At 47.0% G+C, this 22,509-nt stretch overlaps 1 protein-coding gene across 1 annotated transcript in view; it reads right to left on the bottom strand.

The window, feature by feature from the left end:
- Window positions 1-249: 249 nt before the first annotated feature.
- LOC139386713 (ADAMTS-like protein 2) overlaps window positions 250-22,509 on the bottom strand; it is a 35,839-nt gene continuing 13,579 nt past the window's right edge. The window contains exons 3-19 of the mRNA XM_071132547.1: window positions 12,225-12,401; window positions 10,045-10,120; window positions 9,257-9,359; window positions 8,367-8,512; window positions 7,942-8,065; window positions 7,693-7,773; window positions 7,246-7,421; window positions 6,652-7,117; window positions 6,021-6,378; window positions 5,636-5,742; window positions 5,185-5,311; window positions 4,644-4,857; window positions 3,232-3,387; window positions 2,664-2,834; window positions 2,051-2,227; window positions 1,614-1,758; window positions 250-1,530 (exon numbers count right to left, since the gene is read on the bottom strand). Of these exons, the coding sequence (XP_070988648.1) occupies window positions 1,409-1,530; window positions 1,614-1,758; window positions 2,051-2,227; window positions 2,664-2,834; window positions 3,232-3,387; window positions 4,644-4,857; window positions 5,185-5,311; window positions 5,636-5,742; window positions 6,021-6,378; window positions 6,652-7,117; window positions 7,246-7,421; window positions 7,693-7,773; window positions 7,942-8,065; window positions 8,367-8,512; window positions 9,257-9,359; window positions 10,045-10,120; window positions 12,225-12,401 (2,926 nt within the window). The 3' untranslated portion in view covers window positions 250-1,408. The remainder of the gene's footprint in view (window positions 1,531-1,613; window positions 1,759-2,050; window positions 2,228-2,663; window positions 2,835-3,231; window positions 3,388-4,643; window positions 4,858-5,184; window positions 5,312-5,635; window positions 5,743-6,020; window positions 6,379-6,651; window positions 7,118-7,245; window positions 7,422-7,692; window positions 7,774-7,941; window positions 8,066-8,366; window positions 8,513-9,256; window positions 9,360-10,044; window positions 10,121-12,224; window positions 12,402-22,509) is intronic.

Genomic DNA, 22,509 nt, shown 5'->3' with positions numbered 1-22,509 from the left:
ATCTGAAGCCATTATTTCATGAACGTCTTTCCAGATACCATAGTTCTTCTGTGGCCACCAACGTTTATTGTATTACCTCTAACCATTATGTTCTCTTACTATGCTCTATAAGTGTTGTGGAAAAGTCCAAGGGAATGCACTATAGTAGCCTGGTAAAGCGGTGTAAACTCAAAAAAACAACAACCGTGGAACTTCCAAAACAGCTTGGCTTTTATTTTCGATCTTCCTAAAACAGCTGGAGACATACAGTACACATTTAGAACAATTACAGCAGAAGAGGTGGAGAGACCGTGCACTGAGTGGTCGAGCCACGGTTGGACGGTCGGACCGGTTGGTCTCTCCTGACCGTGGAGCTGTGGATCCAGCTCGATATACAGTCACGTAACAGGAGCTGCCTTTGGGGGAGTTGTAGTGTTACTGAGCGGTTACTGAGCGGTTTGCGCCCGACGCCCAGGGTATTATAGCACCTTTGGTGGGAGTTGGTCTGGCTCCCAGGGTTTTGGGCTTGGGGCAAAAGGGGGTAGAGAGGTGGAGGGGGTGGAAGGTCTTGGGTTAGGGGAGAAGATAGGCATGAGGTTCTGGAGGTGGTTAGGGAGGAAGGAGAGATTGGGGGACAATTCTAGCCTGGTCTCATCTGTATGTGCTTTAGGGAACCCCTCTCTGCAACGTTAGTTTCTTATCATTCCAAACGTGTACAGGTAACTGCCAAAATAACGGAAACACTTGAGTAAATGAGGGTTCTGGCGGCTCTGTTGTGGTGTGGGGTACATTTTCCTGGCATGGTTTATGTCCACTCAACCCCTTAGAGGGCAAGGTAAACGCCAACCTATGGTGATAACCTTCAACCTATGGTGAATAATTTCTACCCAGATGGGAGTGGATGACAATGCCCCCATCCACAGGGCACAAGTGGTCACTGAATGGTTTGATGAGCATGAAAACGATGTAAAAACATACGCCATGGCCGTCTCAGTCACCAGATCTCAACCCATTTGAACAGTTATGGGAGATTCTTGAGCGCCGCCTGAGACAGCGTTTCCCACCACCATCAACAAAACACCAAATGATGGAATTTCTCATGGAAGAATGGTGTCACATCCCTCTAATAGAGTTCCAGACACTTGTAGAATCTATGCTAAGGTGCATTGAAGCTGTTCTGGCAGCTCGTGGTGGCCCAACGCCCTATTAAGACACTTTATGTTGGCGTTTCCATTATTTTGGCAGTTACCCGTAGCTTTGGCATGAAAACAAGTCCGAGTTGGCTACAGGCCATATAACTTCTGGAACCAGGCTATAGGACAAGTCTACAATCTAAAGGAAAAGAGTCCAGGGCACAGTGCAAGGTGTCCTGTATGGGGACTGTCTTCACATTCTGTGGGGGGCCATTGTGAGTGCGGGCCCCTGGCCCTTACGGGGCCTTGCCCTTACAGGACTGGCAGCAGGCCTTCCTGTAGTACCAGTGTGTACACAGCTTCACCTTCAGCACCAGGGCACAGTTGGCCGTAGCCTTGTCCTGACACACCTCTTCAACTGGGGGGAGAAGAGGGGGGACAATATTACAGTGGCCATTTTGACAGACAGACAGTTAGGCAGACAGACAGCGTTCTTCCTACCTGGGGCCTCTGTGGGACAGGCCTGCACCTCACACGTCTGCCCGGCCTCAGGTTTGAGGGCAGAATCACAGCTGTGGCCTAGCTCCTCCCCCTGGTAGCACTTCACCTCCCGAACATGCACCCCGCTGCCACATGTCTTACTGCACTGTGATGGGAGGAGAAGAAAGGCAATGACATTACTCATACACAGGAACAAAAAGAGACAAGCGTCCACATTTTGTGTTGTGCTTGAGAAGGGAGAGAGTGAGAGAATCACACAAACCCTACAGTGATTCTTTCACATCCACTACTAAACTATACTGATAGAATTGTCTAAATAACAGTGGAATGAGCTAGAGGAGACTGCCCTAGACAGAGTGCGATGGAGAGGAGTCATTGATAGTCCTAAAGTAAGTGAGTAACAGTGACAGTGGTTGGATTGCTCTAATGACATGTACCTGAGACCAGGAAGTGGTGAACCACTTGGAGCAGGGCCTCTCGAAGCAGTCGGAGCTCTCCTCGGGTTTGAGGGCGGAGTCACACGTCTGCCCGTGGAACTCCTTGAACACGCCGTCCTCCAGGCCGGAACACACCACCTGCCGCGTTTTCACCCCCCGCCCACAGGTGGTGTTACACTGGTGGTACAGAGGGAGAGAGGAGAGGAAGATTGTCACAGCCACAGCTTCTCTGTCATCTTTACATGTAGTTCCTTTGTGGATCACGCATTTCAGACAGTGGTACATGCAGGTAAGAAAGGAAGACTGTTACGCCCAAAACCAGTCATCCGTAGTCCCGCATGCATTTTTTTCATGTCTTTTTTTTTACATTAAGTTTTGTCCTTGCTTGTAAGGCCTGGACTTGTTTGTTGCGTTATTACCATGACAATGTTTGTTTAACGCGGCTACGACAATGTTTGTCAAGCGTATTGAATGAAACGGAATGGAAATAGAAGCGGCTGAAGCTGAACTCGCGGTGAACTCTCAAATGAAAGATCTGACTTGCACTGGGAGGCTGTTGTGACCGCCCTGCTAGGCAAGTCTTCCTTCCCATAAAGCTACCGCACACACTCGCCTGTTCCCACTCCTGTTCTACCCAGTGCGCGGGGCAGTTCTTGTCCCCACAGGGGTACACGGCCAGGGGCTTGAGGTCCAGGTCGCACTGGCCGTCAGAGATCACGTTGCCGTTGCTGTTCTTGCACGCCACGTAGCGCGTCATCCTGCCCTCGCCACAGGCCCCTGAACACTTAGAGAGTACACAGACAGCCAGGGGGGGGGGGGGGGGGGGGGGGGTGTGAGGGAGGGAGGGACAGTAAGGAAGAGTAAGAAGAGAGACAATACGTGATGACAGAGAAATAGAGGGAGGGAAACAAAGGGACAAGGAGGGAGAGCGTATTCAAGATCAAGAGGAGCTGTGTTGATTTCCTATCAATGATATATCATCAAAGTACAATATCAAAATTCTTTATCGGCCCATATTGTTGCTGCCAAGGCGCAAGAACATGACGATCTGAGAGTAGTTGATGAACCTGTACAGGTAAAGGAGTTTCTTCCTGACCACGTGAATACCCCTGGGGGAAAACCCCTGGGTGTTAGCTGTGCCTAGGCTAAGACCGTCGTACAGCTGAGGGTGTTTAACTCACAGGGCCCCAGTCCGAAACGGTCCACCTGCGGTCACAGGGCGGTCCCTCGCACTCCTTCTCACTGAGTGGCCGCGAGGATTCGTTACACAGGCGCGTCTCCATGGAGCAGCGCACCTCCCGACTCCTCAAACCACGTCCCCCACAACGAGCGGAACACTGGAAAAGAAGAAACGACCACACCGCCCTCCATCAATGCTCAGAGAACACTCACTATTATGATCCTTCACTCCGGAGTGATTTTTATTTAACTAGGGCAAGTCAGTTAAAAACTCATTCTTACTTACAATGACAGCCTAGGAACAGTGGGTTAACTGCCTTGTTCAGGGGCAGAACGACAGATTTTCACCTCGTCAGCTTGGGGATTTGATCTTGCAACCTTTCGGTTACTGGCCCAACGCGCTAACCGCTAGGCTAACTGCCGCCCCTCTAACCACTAGGCTACCTGCCGCCCCTCTAACCACTAGGCTACCTGCCGCCCCTCTAACCACTAGGCTACCTGCCGCCCCTCTAACCACTAGGCTACCTGCCGCCCCTCTAACCACTAGGCTACCTGCCGCCCCTCTAACCACTAGGCTACCTGCCGCCCCTCTAACCACTAGGCTACCTGCCGCCCCTCTAACCACTAGGCTACCTGCCGCCCCTCTAACCACTAGGCTACCTGCCGCCCCTCTAACCACTAGACTACCCTGCCGCCCCTCTAACCACTAGACTACCCTGCCGCCCCTCTAACCACTAGACTACCCTGCCGCCCCTCTAACCACTAGACTACCCTGCCGCCCCTCTAACCACTAGACTACCCTGCCGCCCCTCTAACCACTAGACTACCCTGCCGCCCCTCTAACCACTAGACTACCCTGCCGCCCCTCTAACCACTAGGCTACCTGCCGCCCCTCTAACCACTAGGCTACCTGCCGCCCCTCTAACCACTAGGCTACCTGCCGCCCCTCTAACCACTAGGCTACCTGCCGCCCCTCTAACCACTAGGCTACCTGCCGCCCCTCTAACCACTAGACTACCCTGCCGCCCCTCTAACCACTAGGCTACCTGCCGCCCCTCTAACCACTAGGCTACCTGCCGCCCCTCTAACCACTAGGCTACCTGCCGCCCCTCTAACCACTAGGCTACCTGCCGCCCCTCTAACCACTAGGCTACCTGCCGCCCCTCTAACCACTAGGCTACCTGCCGCCCCTCTAACCACTAGGCTACCTGCCGCCCCTCTAACCACTAGGCTACCTGCCGCCCCTCTAACCACTAGGCTACCTGCCGCCCGTGATCCAGCGATGAAGTATGATAGCTAACATTATACAACTTCATATAGTTCCTACTGTTACCCAGAACACATATTTGAAGATCTATTTCTATCTTAAAGATTCCTTGTCAGATACACAATAAAAACACACACACACACACACCTCAGACCAGTCAGAGACTTCCCACTGTGGGCCACAGCCTTTGCTCTTGCAGGCCTTGCGTGCCATTGGTTTCTGCAGCTCTGCAGCCACACACAGCTCGTCATACACGGAGCTGTCGAAGCCTGGCGCCATCATCTTCCAGCAGCGCACCGTACGGAACTGGTAACCCTCGCCGCACGTCCTCGAACACTCACTCCACCGACTGGTCTCCCACCTAGGGTGAAGACCCAGTCAGCCCAAGTACAAACCGTTAGTATAAGGCTTTAGCTCCTCCTGCTAACGCAATCTTATGGCATGCAGGGCAACCAGATTCGAACTCCAGTCGGTCGCAATTGTACTGGAGAAAAGTTTGTTATTTGTGTGAAGGGAATGGCAGACTGAATGCCAACAGGCACATTGATTCAAAGGAGCTGCAAAACCCAGTCATTATTCTGAAACCATCAGGTCCTAGCCAACGGAAGACCATGCAGAATGCTATTTCCTGGTCCACGAGGACCCCAACCTGATGTGGCAGTGGAACTGATCATATGGGATATCTAACCTTGGTGGACACTCCTTCCCGGTGCAGAACTCGTGTGTGGGTTCAGGTCTGGTCACAGCATCACAGTAAGTCTCGTCCACCTCAGAACCGTCATACCGGACACACAGGGCGTAGGACGTACTGATACCTGGGCAAGGAAACGTAGACTACCATGACCAATATAATACCGAAACTCACACCGCTGTTGAACAGTCAGGGTTAAACAAAACATCCCAGTGAACATGTATCCTTTACGTTAAGTTGGTTAATGAGACTAAAGTATATTTAGTGAGAGGTATGATCAACGTGGAGAGAAGAGACACTAAGTGATTTGCCAGTACCGGTGCGTGTCTATGTTTGTGTAACGTGTGTGAGAATATGTGTATACAGTGTGTGTACAATGTGGGGGGTGTATGTGTGTGTGTGTGTGTGTCTGTGTACACTGTGTGTGTGGTGTGGCTGGTAGCTGCACCTGTGGTACATGTTGAACTGCAGGGTGCATACGCAGATACCTTCCATCTGTACATGTCAGCAAGGCTGATGTCACGGTCAAGCAATCCCACCTCAAACTCATTGCTGCTGGAACGCATTGGGAGAGAGGGAGGAAGATGGACAAAACCCAGAGAACGGGAGGAAGAGATCGAGGGAGAGGGAGAAAGGTGATTGAATGTCTGAATTGAACCAAATTGAACCTAGCAATGTATCTACTTAATATAAAGGTAGGTACCATCGAGGGGAAAGCATGTCATGGTTGTTCAATATGACAAAGGCAAAGGGCCAACACATAACATCAAACTAAAGTGCATATAATGCGGCAGACCCTCCTCACCCCCCACCCCTCCACTAAGGCAGCTCACCTCTCTGTGTCGGGGGCCTGTACCGGCTCTACCTGGTGGAGGTTGACGAGGTTGGAACTCTCTGTCCCGTTGGGCTCTGGTTCGAAAAGGAGTCCATAGGGGGCGTTGTCCTCAGCTGTGGCCTCGTGGAGTTTGAGGCTGCCTGGGTAGATCTCCAGCTGGGCCAGGCTGTTGTCCAGGGAGGAGCTGGTGTTGAGTTCCAGGAGAGGGCAGAGGTTGGAGCCATCCTGGCAGGGTTGTCTGAGGCCTCCTGGCTCAGAGACCAGGTCCAGGAACAGGCCCCTGTGGAGGGGCTTGGATGGTCGGTGGGTGCCGTTGGGACCAGGAGAGTCGCCATCGATCAAGTTTGAGTCTGTCCCTTGTAAAATATTGTAAAATACATAGAAATGATTTCAAATCTCATTAAAAATTCTACAGAACATTCCCATCACAAAAGGGCATCAAAACTGTTTGCTGATATCCCGCAATAATATACTTCGAAGAAACTTCCCAACTAAAAGTGACAGACTACCGGCCAATGTCCTTGTTCGTTACAGATACGTCAATGCATGTACATTTGAAAGTCAAAACTCTCTGTAAAATAGTCAAGTGGATACACAGCCCAGATATCAACTTCATACTCAAGACTCACTGTAGTTAGCAGGTGCAGGATGTCCCTGGTCTCCTAGCTTATTCTCCAGGTTGTTGTGGTGGATCTCACTGGGCGGTCTGAACACCAGCATGGCTGGTGGTTGACTGAGGTTGAGAGGAGCCTGTAGTTCCCACACAAGACCTTCATGGTCATGATCCAGGTCATGGTCGACCTCCGGGGGGTTGTCCGGGACCCGAACACCACTGTGGTTTCCCAGCTTCCCATAGTCCTCGCTGGCCTCAATCTCATTATCATTGAAGGAGAGTTCAGTGGCAGTGGCGTTGGCCATTGTTTCTTGGGCCACCGGGGGCCATGGTTCTGGGACCGCTGGTTCGACAACGGACAGTGCTCGTATCTGGACCTCCTCTGGAGGCGAGGCTACTGGGGTTGTTGCGCGGGCTTCTGGGGTGCGAGGTACGGTGTACTCGTATGTGATGTGGGGCATCTTTCCGTTCAGGTTGTAGTACTTGTATAAAAAATGTAAGAGGCCTTTCAATCATACTACAACAAAACCAACATGTCAATTGTCTATTTGAGGAATCACTGGAAAACATGCCCTAGTTACCTACAGACAGTACATACCTAAATACCTACCATGACGTTTAGCCCCTGGTCAGTGGGTCCTTGGGCGATGATGTACTCAAATCCATCTGATAAGAGGTTAGCGGGTCTCCTGTACTTGAAGACTGTGCCAGCAACACGGAAGTTACGGGGATTGTCGATAATTGTGTTCCCATTGAAAAAGAAGTGTCCTGCTTCATCGGATAGGGCTGGAGGAAAGCAATATGATCTTATGGACAACAGCTGTAACAACTTTCTCGCTAAATTAATTTTGTTTTAGATTTATTCCACGAACCCAGACACAAGTTTTGATTGGATAGGGCCTATGGTAATCGCACGGAAATCAACAACAGCTCATATTTCTTAATTCTAGTAACTATGAAGGTTGTTCTGCTCCAAAACATGTTCCGCTTGTTAAGTTTCACAATTTCTAGTTACTGTATCCCAATAAAATTCAATACAACATGATCTGAATCTTACCCAGTATATTTTCGGTTTTCCGTCTCTCAATGATCTGGATGTCGGTGGCACCAACAGGAATGTTGGTGATAAACACATAACCTGATTCAAAGGGGGGAAAAAACCAAGATCACCCACTTTAGTTGTGCCTTTATTTCCAGGCACACAGTGACATGGAGGTTAGGGCTCTTTGATTTTATAGATGTTTAGAAGGGCACTTAAAAAGGTAGGATAATGCTGTATAACCTCTTGGTACTACTTAAGATATACCTAACTGTGTGCTCCCTTTCCGGTGAGATCCAGACACTCTGTAGCAGGAGCTGCCATTCCCGCCACACACACCGCACGTATCTACCGTTTTACTGGAGTAAAGCTTCCCGTCACAACCCACCGTCTGTAGTACAGGGCAGCCAGGGGAGAGGAGAGAAGAAAGTCCTCATGAGTTTGGGATCCTTTTCCTAACCCTGTGACCTGACCAGGAAAAACTAGGTATATTGTTTGGCAGATGCTTTGAACCAAACGAGACTCAAGTGGCTAATCAGGTTAAAAAAATCTCCTGGCAACAACTCATTACAGACCTAAGTCCAAAGGGCATTGATTGACATTGCTTGGCAGATGCTTTGAACCAAAAGAGACTCAAGCGGTTGATCAAGGGAAAAAAGTGTACGGTCCTAATAGCGATCCCTGTGGCGCACCTGACACTGGCCCTCGATGCAGACGCCCTGGTAGATGCCGTCCCGGCAGTAGGTTCCGTCGTGGGCCGGGACCAGCAGCTGCCTCTCCCCTGTGGTGCTGGTGCACTGTAGGTCACACGGCTTGTTGGAGATACTGATGTAGTCATCTGAGACAGGAAGTGACCGAGAACAACTTAAAGAAATGTTCAGATACTCTTAAGTTCGTTAAGGCTGTTTTGACGCTAGCTACAAAAGCCAGTCCCCGAGGTTATCGTCTAGAACGGAGATTTGATTAGAAAGGGATTGAGAAATTCACTCAAATGCGATTAGATATGAATGAGAATGTTTTTAATTTGTCATGTCTATATGTCATTTACCTAGAAACCGAGACATAATAGTCTGAGTTTAAAGATGACATAAGCCTTGGACTGGGGCCTTAAAGCATGATGCAAGACGTTCTATGGAAAGGTACTCGTTTCCTGATTCTGGCAGGCAACCGCCAAGCGAGGCAGACAAAAGAATGAAAGAGAATGAGACAAATGAAGGAGTAATCATGAGAGAGAGAAAAAAAATGAACATCAAATGAATGCAACTAGGCAAAAGCTTGAGAGAGCGAGAGGGGGAGAAATAGAAGGAGAGCGAGAGGGGGAGAAATAGAAGGTGCATCCCAGTAACAGCTTCTATCTCCTGAAGTATGCACATGTTCATTACTTCCCACAAATCTAAAAGCATAGGATTGGTGGAGGCATGGGCTAGTGGGAGTCTTCACCATATTTCTTATACCAGTCATTTCCTTTTCGAATCAGTGAAGGTGAACAACCGCACACTTCTATAGGAAGGAGAGATAATTGGGACTGAGCAAAATAGCGTTTTAGAGAACGAAAACCACCTATGACTAATTCATTGCTTACCTGGATAGAGGGGCACCCACTCGTAGTGTCTCCTGCCGAAGGCTTTGGCGTTGAACTGGGAGCACTGCTGCTGCTTGAAGCTAACACTGGTACTGACACAGGGCTGGGGAGAAAGACGAGAACAGCAGGATGAGACAAGAGTAAACCAAGTCTCAGAAACGAATGGAAGTAGAGTAGGCAAGGCATGTTTTTTGGACCGTGACACTGAAACATCTTCAGTCTAAAGGGTCATATTCCCCATTAACAGGGCAGTCTGCAGTTGAAAACAATTACAACGGGTCACCCTGCCTCTGTTTAGGTAAAAAGCTGAGGGATGGGCCTGGAGAAATGTAAACAATCTTAAATGCATACAGTAGACTGAGCTATTGATGCAAGGACTGACCATCCAAGATATCAAAATGACAGTTTTGAGCATATTTGGAGGCTATAGAGAGTTTGTTTACATGTATAATGTTTCCAAACATTGGAGTAAAACAAGCATATTATTTGGGTTCCGATAGGTTACGACAGTTAAACTTAGCTCATCTGGAAGTTATAAGCTACCTGTATATTCTTCAGGAATCTATTAGTATATATCCTTCATTTATAAGTCCAAAAGGTTTGTAGCAACTGCAGATTGCCCCTTTCAAAAGGGTGCTGAATCAATGTAAACGTAATCCATTAGAAATTGGTTCGGGCAATGGTGCATAAGCTAATAGATGCCTAGCAAAAACTGTTGTTGAGACTCAGTTGAGACTCCCAAAATGAGAGGAGAAAATTCAATTCATGGTTTTGGTGTAAAAGCATACCTGAAATGGACATAGCTGATACTGCTTCGGAGAGCCGACACAGAAGGAGCTGTTGATGTTCTGTGTGGCAGTGAGTCTGGAGAGAAAGGGTTTTAAACATACTTATCTGGCATGAGCAGACACAATGTGATATTACAATAAAGATACCTTAGTTTGAACCTTGTTATTAAAGGTCTTACAGTGTACTCCTTAAGATTTGTAAAGTGGAAGTGGCCTCAAAGGTTCACGATAAGCTCAGGTTATACATTAGGTACTTGGAAGAAAAAGGTGAGTTACTCTAGTATCTCCACTGTGGTAATCTCTTTAAGGAGTCAGCCCTTCATGTTTAGCCTACTTTTCTAACATGAAATAGACACATCTAGCTCTCACAGTCTGAGCCCCACCAAGACTCCAGATGTTGAACGTTCCCAGGCTTTTTCAGAGCTTTCCCCAACACTCCTTCCACTCCTCCCCTCCAGATGTGGGTCTCCTCTTCTCTCTCTCTCTCTCATTCTCTCTCTCTAACACACCCTTTCCATCTCCCCTCTTTCGTTCCCTTGTTCTCTTTCCCTCTCTCCCTGTCTCTCTCTTTGTCTTCATTCACCCACCCACCCCCCACCCTCTCTCTCTCTCTCTCTCTCTCATCTCCCTCTTTCTCTCTCTCTCCCCACCCCCCTTCACCCTCCCCAAACCCCCACACCACACAGGGGGAGTGTTAATGGGCGCCAGGTGGAACAGCTCAAAGTCAAACCCTGGTGCTTATCTGGGGAGGAATCTCCCCCTAAATGGCCCAGCGCCTGACTAAAAGCCCTTTTATAAATATGGCTGTCACTCCGGCCAGACTGGCCCGTGTCATGTGGAACCGCTGACCGGCGGGATTGATGTTCATTCCACAGGACATTCCTCAGACCGCAAGAGGGTGCCCCGGAGGTTATTTGTCAGGGGGGGGCACGTCTCTTTTTCACGCTCTCGCTCTCTGTCTCTTTATTTCGTTCCCTCTCTCTTTCTCTCTCTCTTTCTCGACCTCCTATTCTTTCAAAAGAAAACTGGTGGGGTCAAAACCTATACTTACATCTAAGCCATATGGAAATATGACGTTTTGTATTCGTCTCCCTAGAAACTGCTAATCCACATAACTGTCAAGTTAATGAAAACCCCAATCCACCTTCCATTAAACAAGCCCAGTTCTCAAACAAATCCATCAGCATTATTGCTTGATCACTCCACAAACAAAACACATATACATGTTATATGTTATAGTACATGTTATGTCACACACACACCAACAGCAGGGGCAGTCAGGCAGGATTGAACATAGACACTTCAGACCGGAGGTCACTGAGCCCCCAATTACCAGCCGTTTAAATGAACTCTGGAGTCAAACCCGCTGATGAGGACTGACACCCCCCAGTATGAGAAGTGGGTTCAGTTCAGGGTCAAACTGTGTGTGTGTGTCTGTGTGTGTGTGTGTGTGTTTGTGTGTTAGCAGCACTGCAGCCTGTCAGTCCTGGTCAGACCACTGCTGGGAGACATTTCCGGAACACTTGGAAGTAAGTGTGTGTTGTAATGCCTACATTAGGCTGTCATAAGTGTAATGGTGTAAAGAGTGTCATAACAGTTTGTGACAGCAGGAAACAGGAAGTGTTTTATAAGTCTTGATTGGTTGACTCTGTGATGGTTGAACCTCAATTTCCAAGCTTCCTGAATGAGCCTTTAGAGTATGGTAGAATTGAATTGGAGTTAATTTTGGTAGCTGTCATCATAGCTAGCATGTTGTGGGAAATATTGTCACTCTTACAGAAATCTCATACAGTGTGTTATAACTCAAAAACAAATGTAAGTGTTGGGTCTAATTTTCCTCCAGGAGAGTATTCCACAAACAACATTAATGAGTTGGCACGCTAACTTTTCTAAACTTTTTTTCAACCAATTTGAGTAGCCATAATGATTAGCAGCCTGACTCCTTGGTCCCACTGGCCTAGTTAATTCTAGCATTGGGTTGGCTCTCTACTGCCTAAAGACCATAGCAGGCAGTGGCAGCTTCAGAGAAGTGCTGGCCTTTATTTTCTGACCAGGAAAAACTGGTTGTAGAGATAATGTACGGCCCCGCACACGCGATTGCTCCGGCACATACCTTTTTGTTAGGCAACGTTTCAACCAAAGAGTGGATCTTCGTCAGGTCAGTGATGGTGTATCTTTACCTCTGCTGCAGACAGTGTCGTTCCTGAGAGCGCACCCCTCCTCCACAGGTCCTGGAGCAGGTGGACCAGCTGCTCCACTCTCCCCACCACTGGGCCACCTCGTCGGGCTGCTGTCCTCGGATCTGGTACCTCTGGCTGTGCCGGCTCTGCCGCTGGACCTCCTCCCTCCCGTCACTACTGTCCTGGCAGAGACAGAGTATTTTACATGTGTATTACACTGTGTGTACAGTATGCACATGTGTGTGCGTGTGCGCGCGCGGGTGCTTGCTGCGTGTGTATGTCCGTCTCGATGTGGTTTAGGTTGTCCAGAACCGTTTTGTCTCCTCTTCTCTCTCCCCATAAGGAAGGCATAAGGGACAGTTGTGTTGTTTCCTATATGTGTCGGGAAAAGCCCTGTAGCTCTAACAGTAGGGTTGCTGTGCAGACTGCAGTTGGCAGCAGCAGCTGGCCGGACTGTTCCATTAAACCCCGAGCGGGTACGGAAAACGAAAAGACCGAAAATCACTTTAGGTGGCCTTCGCACAAGATTCCCATTGTAAGTGTTCCGTCTGTGTGTAGGAGTAAGGGCAGCAAGCAACGCAGTAACATGGTTGACTTTGCTCTGCTTCTCTCTGTTCCTGAAGTGTGTCCTCCCTGCATGAATAAGCACACACTGGGGAGTGTTTCCCTAAACCATTCGGTGAACACATTGCGACCACTTATGGTGCTCTGGTACACTTTCCACCGGACAAACCTGTTAACACGTGTTTGGATACACTGACTGGAGCAGAGTCCAAAAAGGCTGCCGCTACCTCCTGGGGTATGCATTAAAACCTATAGACATTCAGAGTTTATTCCAAGTGGTGAAAGATGCAGGGGTAATACAGTTTACTTCTGTGACTTAAAGGAAAGCAGAAACCTAACCAAAACCTGTAATCCATTTAGGAGGGAGAGAGAGGGGGAAGGAGAGAGAGGGGGGGGGGGGGGGAGAGAGAAAGAGCCTAAAATTCAAAACAGAGCTGGTGGTTGGCTATGAATATCTTTTCTTTACAGAGGTAGAGACAGGCCAAGACTTTTAAGAGCATTACTGTGCTTTTGATGAGTTAGAGAGGTGGATGAGAGACTGGAGGGAGGAGGAGGAAGAGAAGGAAGGAGGGAGGGGGAATGGAGACAGAGGGAGGATTGAGGGCTGCTAAAAACGAGTGCTAGATGAAAGGGCCAGTGACTGTCTGTGAGTAACTGAAGCTGACTCCTGTTGTCTAGACTTCAGGTTAATCGTAGCCCTCTAAACCTGACCATTAGAGTGCATTAACAGCACACAGACATTGCCATGGCTGGCCACACTGTTCTAGGGCCTAGGATTTCTTCCCAATGATTAATGTTTCACACTCAATAGCTCTCAAGAGTAGAAACTCTGTTTATAGAACCTATATTCATCTGCACATTTTGAATGATTTGCAGACATTTTTTGTTTGTATTTTTAGTTTTATGATGTTGGGAAGACTTGTGTTTGCATATTTTGCTGGTCTATAGTCTATATGACAGTCATATAGATTTCACAACACGCTCATTTTACATCACCACAAATTTGAATACAAGAACTGGTAATGGCAACAAAAAAAATTGTTTTGCTCAAATCACAAACATGAGCAAAAATCCGAAAAGACTGATAGTTCTGTAACTCAACTAGGGGGACTAGATGCTTGTCCAAACAAGAATGTGCAAGCCCCACATGTTTTTCTGAATGCCCTCTGGATATCTAGGAATCTAAATAGACTATTTACTTTTTTTAAACGTTTTAATGCTCCAGGCTCTCAAACAATGGACCTCCCGGGAAGTACAAATTAGTATACTTTTGGAGGCTGCGGCGAGAAGGGGGGGGGGGGGGGGTAATTGTGCATGGGACAGTTGTATTACAATGTTACTGGAGTTAAGCGGGTCAGCTGCTGCCGCGACCGGGCACCGGTCAGGTGGATGCCATGTGGATGATTCAAGAGCCTGAGTTGTTACGCATACATCAATAATGGACACGAACCCTTGGAAATGGAAAACCATATCGTTGAAAAATGCTGTACGTAGACGGTTTGAAGCTTGTCTGTAAAATGTTCCCATAACTTTTTTTTCATAAACTGTATTATAACATAGTTCCCTGATGTTGGTTAGTGGTAAACGAGCCGCGGCTACTTTGTTAGCCCATGGGATCCTCTTGTAATATCCCATGTCTCCAGATTACCTCCCTTCAATTTGAACTGAAGTACAATCCAGTACCGTATCCTTCCTCGTCTTCCGTCCCTGCCTCATTAGTTTTAGTCCAGTGGACCACGAAGCTCTCTAATAATGTGCAGCTACTTCAACAGCTTCGGGAAATGCCAGGCAGGCAGAAATAAAGGCTCCAGCTGGGGCTTTGATCTATCTTAAAGCATAAAGAGTCTAGAAAAGGAGTTCGGCATGAAACGGATAGCGGAAAAGAAGGCGCAAAACATAGACTTCACTAATAGCCCACAGTACCGAATGGATTGAAATTGTTGCAGGCAAGCATGGGTTAGAAGGCTATTCCAGAAAACAGCGTAATCTCTTGCCATTTGAATGCTTTCACACAAATACCGGCATACACGAGCAGACATTTGCGTTGAGAACAATGATGTTTGAAGCGCACGGCTTTATGGATAAGAATTTATTTTTTTAAAACAATTTTTGAATTAAAAGTATGCGATTTACCTTAATGTTGCTGGTGGATGCTCTCTCAAAAGTTTCGAATAGGAAGACAGCGCTGTGAATAAGAATAATACCGAATCTTGCGCTCCAAAAACAGTACATGGTTCATTTAGGAACAAGGAGACCTCGCCCCCCCAACCTTAACCACAGCTTGAAAGGGAGGCTCGCACTAAGAGGTCTATTGGGAAGAAAATCCTTGATGCTTTCTTTAATGGCTTTACAACCTGCTGGCCCGAAGGGAAAAGGGGGTTGGTCAAGCCGGCTTTGATTGACGTTGTAGACTTGCAGAACCTTGTACCCTAAATCTGAAACCCACTTCTGACTCTTTCAATAGTGACTACCTCCACCAGGGGTAGTGGGATAGTTCTCCTGTGTGTGTGTGTGTGTGTGTCTGTGCGTGCGTGAAAGAGCCAGAGAGAGAGAGAGAGAGAGTTTTGGCACCATAAACAAGAGAGAACATTTTCACATCGATTTGCCTATATTTATAGGGTGTAGAGAAACAACTATTGATAGTATAAAAAGGGGAAAGACCTATGGTGTTATGATGTAACAGAATGGGGAGGTAGTAGGGTAGTTGAACTCACATCTCATGTCCCCTTATGCATAAGGGAGTGACCGAAATTTACACAATTGTTACCCGGAGGAAAATGGAGGAGGGTCATGATTTTTCAATTTCAGTCAGGGAGAGGTTTTAGTATTTTAAAATGTAGTCCAGGGGAGGGTCATGTAATTTGTAATTGAGGGGGGGGGGGACAAATATTTCTGCTATTTTCACAACCAACAATTATCGGTGGGGTGCTGGTGGCACAAAAGGGCTGGGTTTTGATGAATTAACCAATTGTGGGTGTGTCAGGCTTGGCCCCTCACTGGCCAATCAGAACGTTCTCCAGGGCTAAATATGTGGTTGCTTCAAGTTGTGTATTTACAGTCTTTTATGTATATGCTTTTGAATCAACTCCAATTCCAATGTTAGTCCATTATACATTGTTTAACCGCTTACAGAAATGAAATGACAAAATCTAGACCTTTCCCATCTTTGCTAAATATCATAACTTGAACCTGTTTGCAGTCCACATTGTTCTAAATAATTGCATGGCTTCAATGTTGAAATATATACATAGGATTCGCGCTGATATAGGGGCTAGGCCTACTGTAAATGACATTATGGATGAGCATGGACATGCCAAACGTTGTCAATTAGCAAGATACAATTCATTATTGATAAGGCCTAAAAAAGGAAGCAAATAATTCAAATAAAATTGGAAACAAATCAACAACTTGTTGTAAATAGCCTATGTCTAAATACACTTACAGGCACAATAATTACTCCTTGCGGGCATATAATAGAGTATTACAACAATGCAGACTATGGAGGGTTTTAAGCACATCCAAACTTTTCACAGTAGCTGAACAAAGATCACCATTTTTTTTAAAAGGGAGAATGTCCACTCACCTTTAGAGTGCTCCTAAATATCATGTTTTGTATACATATTGGAACCATCATACAGAACACATTTACACTTCTCCAGAAGCTGAATTGCATGCGCATCATGGACGTTTTCACCACATAACAAGGACAGTGTGACTTATTCTAAGTTTGGTTTGAATAAAATGGAACGAAAAACAAGCAATCTGTTCGTCTTTTTCTTCCAACAACAACAACAAATGAATATAAAATGTAATGATGTCATAAAATCATCAGGATAAAAAAAACACCTAAGCATTGCTGTTGAACCAGCCTTCATTATAGTAGGCCTAGGGTAGGGGTAGCCTACAGAACGATTTGGGTTTCACAAATGTGAAACGGGAAACGAGCAATTGTTACAGGAAAATAACTTCTAAATACAAAGTTTACCGGTATTCACCGAGGTTCTCATCTCTCGTTTCATGATGGGCATGGACACACGTAGCCTACATCCAGGCTGTATCACATCCGGTCGTGATTGGGAGTCCCATAGGGCGGCACACAACTGGCCCAGCTTCGTCCAGGTTTGGCCGGGGTAGGCCGTCAATTGTAAATAAGTATTTGTTCTTAACTGACTTGCCTAGTAAAATAAAGGTTAAATAATTACTTTTTTATTTATTTTTTAAACATCATGGAGGGGACTGATGTCCTGTTCAGTTTGAGAGGGAGAGCACGAAGATGAGAAGGAGGACCAGAGGTAAGCTTGCTACTGCTATAATATATTTTAATAAAAACATGTTTAGTTGCCCTTAATGAAGCTATTTATCAGAGTTATTGACCTCACAATAAGACATATTTGAGTAATTTACATAACTTTACATTAATATGAAGCAGCAGTCGTGGAGATGGACAGTGCATGGGTGCTGAAAGTTGGCTAATTTGAGAAGTCCTAAGTCATTTAAACAGTCTTCATTTTAATGTGACTTTAGGCTATTCACAACAAGAGGGCTTTGTGTTGGAGCCTATTTCTTCCTATTCAAGAAATAAGAGGTTGGTCTACCTGTTTGACAGACTCAATTATAGTCTAGTATCCATAGATTTTGTCAACCAATTTCGTCAGTCACCACGCACTCCTCAAATATCTTAGTGTCAGTGAGTGAAGGGCTTAAAACCAGGGCTCGAATTGAGGAGTATGTGAGGGTATTGTGGCTTTTCACTTTGTTCTCAGATCAGCTGTTATTTGGCGCCATGGAGTCTGCTAGCTCAGTGCTAGGGATACTTAGCAAGGCTCCGGCCCCAGTAAATCCATGTCCATACAGGGCAACCATATCCGTAAAGTCATGGAGTCTGCCTGAGTCTCGAACACATGGAAGCAGCATTCTACGACCCCCGGTCATGCATCCATTGTAAAGATTTTGCTGCTAACACCATCCATCGGAGAGTGTACAGAGCAGCCCAATGTGGTTCGTCTCACACACTGCCTTCGAGCAGGGAGACTACCTCACAGACCAAGCCCTCATGGGTCGACAACATGGATGGCTATCCCAAGGACCTCCACCCACTTTTCCAGGGCTTGGCCCTGGAGGAGGGGGAAGGGGACTTCGTCATCAGCGGAGGAAGAAGAGGACAAGGAAGTGCAAGTCGTTACCTCTAGGCCCTCTTCTGCCCTTAGCGGGGTATCGGTAGAGGATGACAGATATTTGGTCAGTGATGTCTTCAAACGGGCAGCGACCACACTCAGCATTGAGTGGCCTGAACCCAGAGAGGAACTGGTAGGACAGAAGGAAACTCCCCTCTCTCCCCGTCCCAGGCATGCATCTCCGCCCAGCTATCCCAGCTTGCGTGGTGGAAGCCAAGCGCAATTGGGACAAACCCTTGACCGGCAAGGTCCACACCAGACTTATTGCAAGCATGAATGTCAAGGACATTGAGGAGCTGGGCCTCAGCAAGCCACCGGTTGTCAAGCCGTCACTGGCTAACCACCCAGTTCCAGTTGCGTCACTAACAGGCAGTCCTCCCTGGTAAAGATAGACAATTTCTTCACATACATCTACCAAAAGGTCTGGTTGTCTTCTGCACGTTCTGTACGGGTGTTGAAAGTTATGTCCCTACTGTTGTCATACCAGGCCAATTTGATGCTAGAGATGCATAATAATTGAAAGAAGGAAAGGGAAGCCTTCAACTTCTGCCTGCTACATAAACCCAGGAATTGTGGCTACCTGGCTTACCCCTCCACAAGCCAAGGCTTTGTGGCAGGAAGAGGCCAATTTGCTGGCACCAAGGCTTTCCACGGGAAGCCCCCAGCAACGCAGTGGGCATCAACACCACAGTTCAGAACCCCAGTGGGGAAAATGGTCCTTCGCAGAGCAATGCAGTGAAACGGAGACTCGCTCCATCGCCACCAGAAGGAGCTCTGGCACCACTAGTGAGCGAGAGTCTGCCAGCCTGTGGGTTACTTGCCACCAGAGCAGGGAATTTGCGGGCATGCAAAGTCCAGCCTTGGGTCTGGTCCGCAGTTACAAAGGGATACAGACTAGAGGTTGACATGGGAACAGGACTCCTTTGGGTCTTGCGGGCCCCGCAGGATTCTGGCAGGAATGAGAATGAAGTTCTACAGTCAAGTTTGGGACAGGATCAACAGTCAACAGGAACGTGCAGAACAGGAATCGTTATGAACTGAGTTTTTGGGGCGATTAATATGTTGTTTGGAGCATTTCATAAAAACAACAACTGTGTAGGCTAGGCGTAATATAGTTTCCTTTAAAAAAATCTATAAAAACTAAAATGCCTCATTCCACTCTCATGCCTCGTTCCAGTAGTACATGGTTTGTAAAAAATGTAGCGGTTTAATCAAAGAGGCTACCAACTGGAGAGCGGGACAAGCGGCCTGAAGCGGCATAGCTGCTCTACTTACTTTACCGTCAAGCCCAATTGTTCGCGTATTAAACTAAACCTGTGACATCCGAGGTGAATAGTGAAATAACCTATTACAGTCGCATATTACTGAAATTGTTTGTAATACTTCCTATACAAATACAATAGCCTTATATTTCTGCGTTCAAAAATTAGCACGGGATGGGAGTGATTTTTATCGGGAAAGGTTGCGAAAGTTCCACGGTTATAGAACTGTTGTAGGATCAGGTCTGTACAGGACAAGGCGAGACAGGAAGGAGTTTTCCCTCCCGTGTCAATCTTTAGTACAGACTGCAGTTCGTTCTGAGACTACCCGTTTTCAATGGAATTTTGGAATCAGTAGCAACTGGTGACTAAGCACTAGGCATGCTAGAGCAGGAAATCTCCATTCTATTACAAAGGGGCTATCAGGGCGATATCAGCGGCAGAGAGCCACCTCCGTTTCTACTCTTGGTATATCCTGCTTCCCCAAAAAGGGGGAGGGGTTTGCCCCATTCCGGACCTACGTGTCATCGACAGCTATCTGAAGAAGTATGTTTAAGTTCAATACTGTCTCGCTCTATTTGTCGAGGCGACACCTCAGTCGATCTGCAGGACGCTTCTTTTCACATAAGCATCCTGCCAGCAGGTTTGCTTTTCAAGGCACAGCCTACAAATACTTTGCTGTTACATTCGTTCAAGAGGTGCCTCTGAGTGCTGGAGTTAATGGCGTCCACCTTCTCATCAGTACCTCTCGGCCTAATGAGGATGAAAGACTTCCAGCGTTGGGGTGTTTGCCCAACGTCTGTGTGTGTAACAGTATAACTTTAGACCGTCCCCTCGCCCATACCCGGGCGCGAACCAGGGACCCTCTGCACACATCAACAACAGTCACCCACGAAGCATCGTTACCCATCGCTACACAAAAGACGCGGCCCTTGCAGAGCAAGGGGAACTACTACTTCAAGGTCTCAGAGCAAGTGACGTCACCAATTGAAACGCTATTTAGCGCGCACCGCTAACTAAGCTAGCCGTTTCACATCCGTTACACTCACCCCCCTTTTGACCTCCTCCTTTACCGCAGCAACCAGTGATCCGGGTCAACAGCATCAATGTAACAGTATAACTTTAGACCGTCCCCTCGCCCATAACCGGGCACGAACCAGGGACCCTCTGCACACATCAACAACAGTCACCCACGAAGCATTGTTACCCATCGCTCCACAAAAGCCGCGGCCCTTGCAGAGCAAGGGGAACTACTACTTCAAGGTCTCAGAGCAAGTGACGGAACAGTTGAAACTGGAGCAGCAGCATGACCAGGTGGTCCTGAGGCATGATCCTAGGGCTCTGGTCCTCCGGGAGGGGAGGGAGAGAGAGAATTAGAGGGAGCATACGTAAAATTCACACAGGACGCCAGATAAGACAAGAAATTTACACCTCTGCATGTCTCTCGGCTCTCCATCACTGGATGGCACAGTTCACGAGGGGAATGCAATAAACAGAGTGTGGACCCCACAACTCTGCATTGCGCACATAAATTACCTTAAATTGCTGACAATGTTTCTTTGTGATAGCTACTTGCAGGGGTGCAACTTTCACTGGCGTTGGGAGGGACATGACCCTCCCACATTCAGAAATTACATTGCTGCCCCTCCCCCCCACACTTTTATCATTGCACTGTGATACAAAAAGGGACAACTGTGTGCATTAGGACAATGCGGAAGCCTCAGAGCGGTCAGGTAGGTTGTTAGGCGGTTTCAGCCGGCTGGATTTAGGACCAAACCAAGTGGACACCACAGAGCGTGTGAACAGAGGCAACTGTAGTCTGCGTATCTGCCTTTTCTATGAGTTTTAAAAGCAAGCAGAGCAGAAACTGGCCACACTTTATTTGACTGATGTAGCTGGCAAGGTAGCTGCTGTTTGACTTAGCAAAAAAAAAAGTATTTATTCCATGTGCCAAGCTAGTAGTGTAACTGACATGTAATGTTAGCAAATGTTTCATCCCCTCTCGACTGAAGTTCTGTCTGAAGTGAATGAACTAGCTTGCTAACATTAGTTAGCTAATAGCTACCACAGTCAGTCCAGCTCTAGCTACAGTATCTGTCAGATAAAAGTATCTAACAGATGTGTGTATGGAAATGTCTGTCCCGTTTCAACAGAGGTAAATTAACTTGGCTAGTTTTCGCCAGTTGATGTAGCTACCATTACAGATAGCCAAAAGTTGTCTAACGTTAGCTAGCTCACTAACTTTAGCTATTATTTCTGCCTCAATCACACTAGATCTGAATCAAACGATGAAAACAACGGCCAAACAATTGAAGACCGATATTTTAACGGGTTTTTTTTACAACGCAATTTTAGTTTTGAGTTTTTATTAGAGTCAGTATAGTATTGTAACGTTATTGATTTGTCAATTTCCCTACTGTAGGTAATTCTCTACTTCTCAATGCCATGGTATAAACAGCTCTACAGCCTTCACTGTCATGATGCACAGTCAGTACACAACACTATGCTCATCATGTCTTAGCAGGATCAGATGGTGACAGAGGTCTCAGCAGGGTCAGACAGCCAGGGAAGACCAGTCTGTGACTGCTGAGTATAACTTTTTCAGATGCAACACTTTATTCTCTCTGTGCAACAAACACTGCATGAAGGCTCAGGCTAAGACCCAGATGCAGACACAGGAGATGGATAGTACGAATCTCAAGGGGCAGGCAAAAGGTAAGTCAAAGCAGGCAAAGAGTTGTAATCCAAATCAGAATCAAGCAGGTACAGGACGGCAGGCAGGATCAGGGTTAGGACAGGCAGAAAGGCCAGAACTGGAAAGACAAGGAAAACAAAAACTAGCGCACAGGAAACACGGGAACATGCTGGTAGGACAGAATGGGACAAGACGAACTGGCAACAGACAAACAGAAAACGCAGGTATAAATACACAGGGGATAATGGGGTGGAGATGGTAGACATCTGGTGGGAGGTGGAGACAAACACAAAGACAGGTTAAACAGATCAGGGTGTGACACACTGGACAAGCCAGAAGTTTCAAAGATTGAAACAATTTTAAGGCAGTTTGACAAACCTAAAAATTTGATTTCCAAACTGTATCAAGGGTTGATAGAGGCTTTTCCTGATTACACAAAACATGTCAAACAAAAATATGAGGAAGACCTGGGAGACACTATTGATAATGATGAATGGATACGGATATGTTTTAATGCCCATTCATGTTCATATAATCCCAGACCGCCCATAGAATACTATATGCCACACTCAGAAATGTAATACCTCTGCTGG

The sequence above is a fragment of the Oncorhynchus clarkii genome, chromosome 28, assembly GCF_045791955.1.
Source record: "Oncorhynchus clarkii lewisi isolate Uvic-CL-2024 chromosome 28, UVic_Ocla_1.0, whole genome shotgun sequence".
In the NCBI taxonomy this organism is placed as follows: domain Eukaryota; kingdom Metazoa; phylum Chordata; class Actinopteri; order Salmoniformes; family Salmonidae; genus Oncorhynchus; species Oncorhynchus clarkii.
The sequence above is the reverse complement of the archived record's forward strand: the minus strand, read 5'-3'. Positions and strand labels throughout refer to the sequence as shown.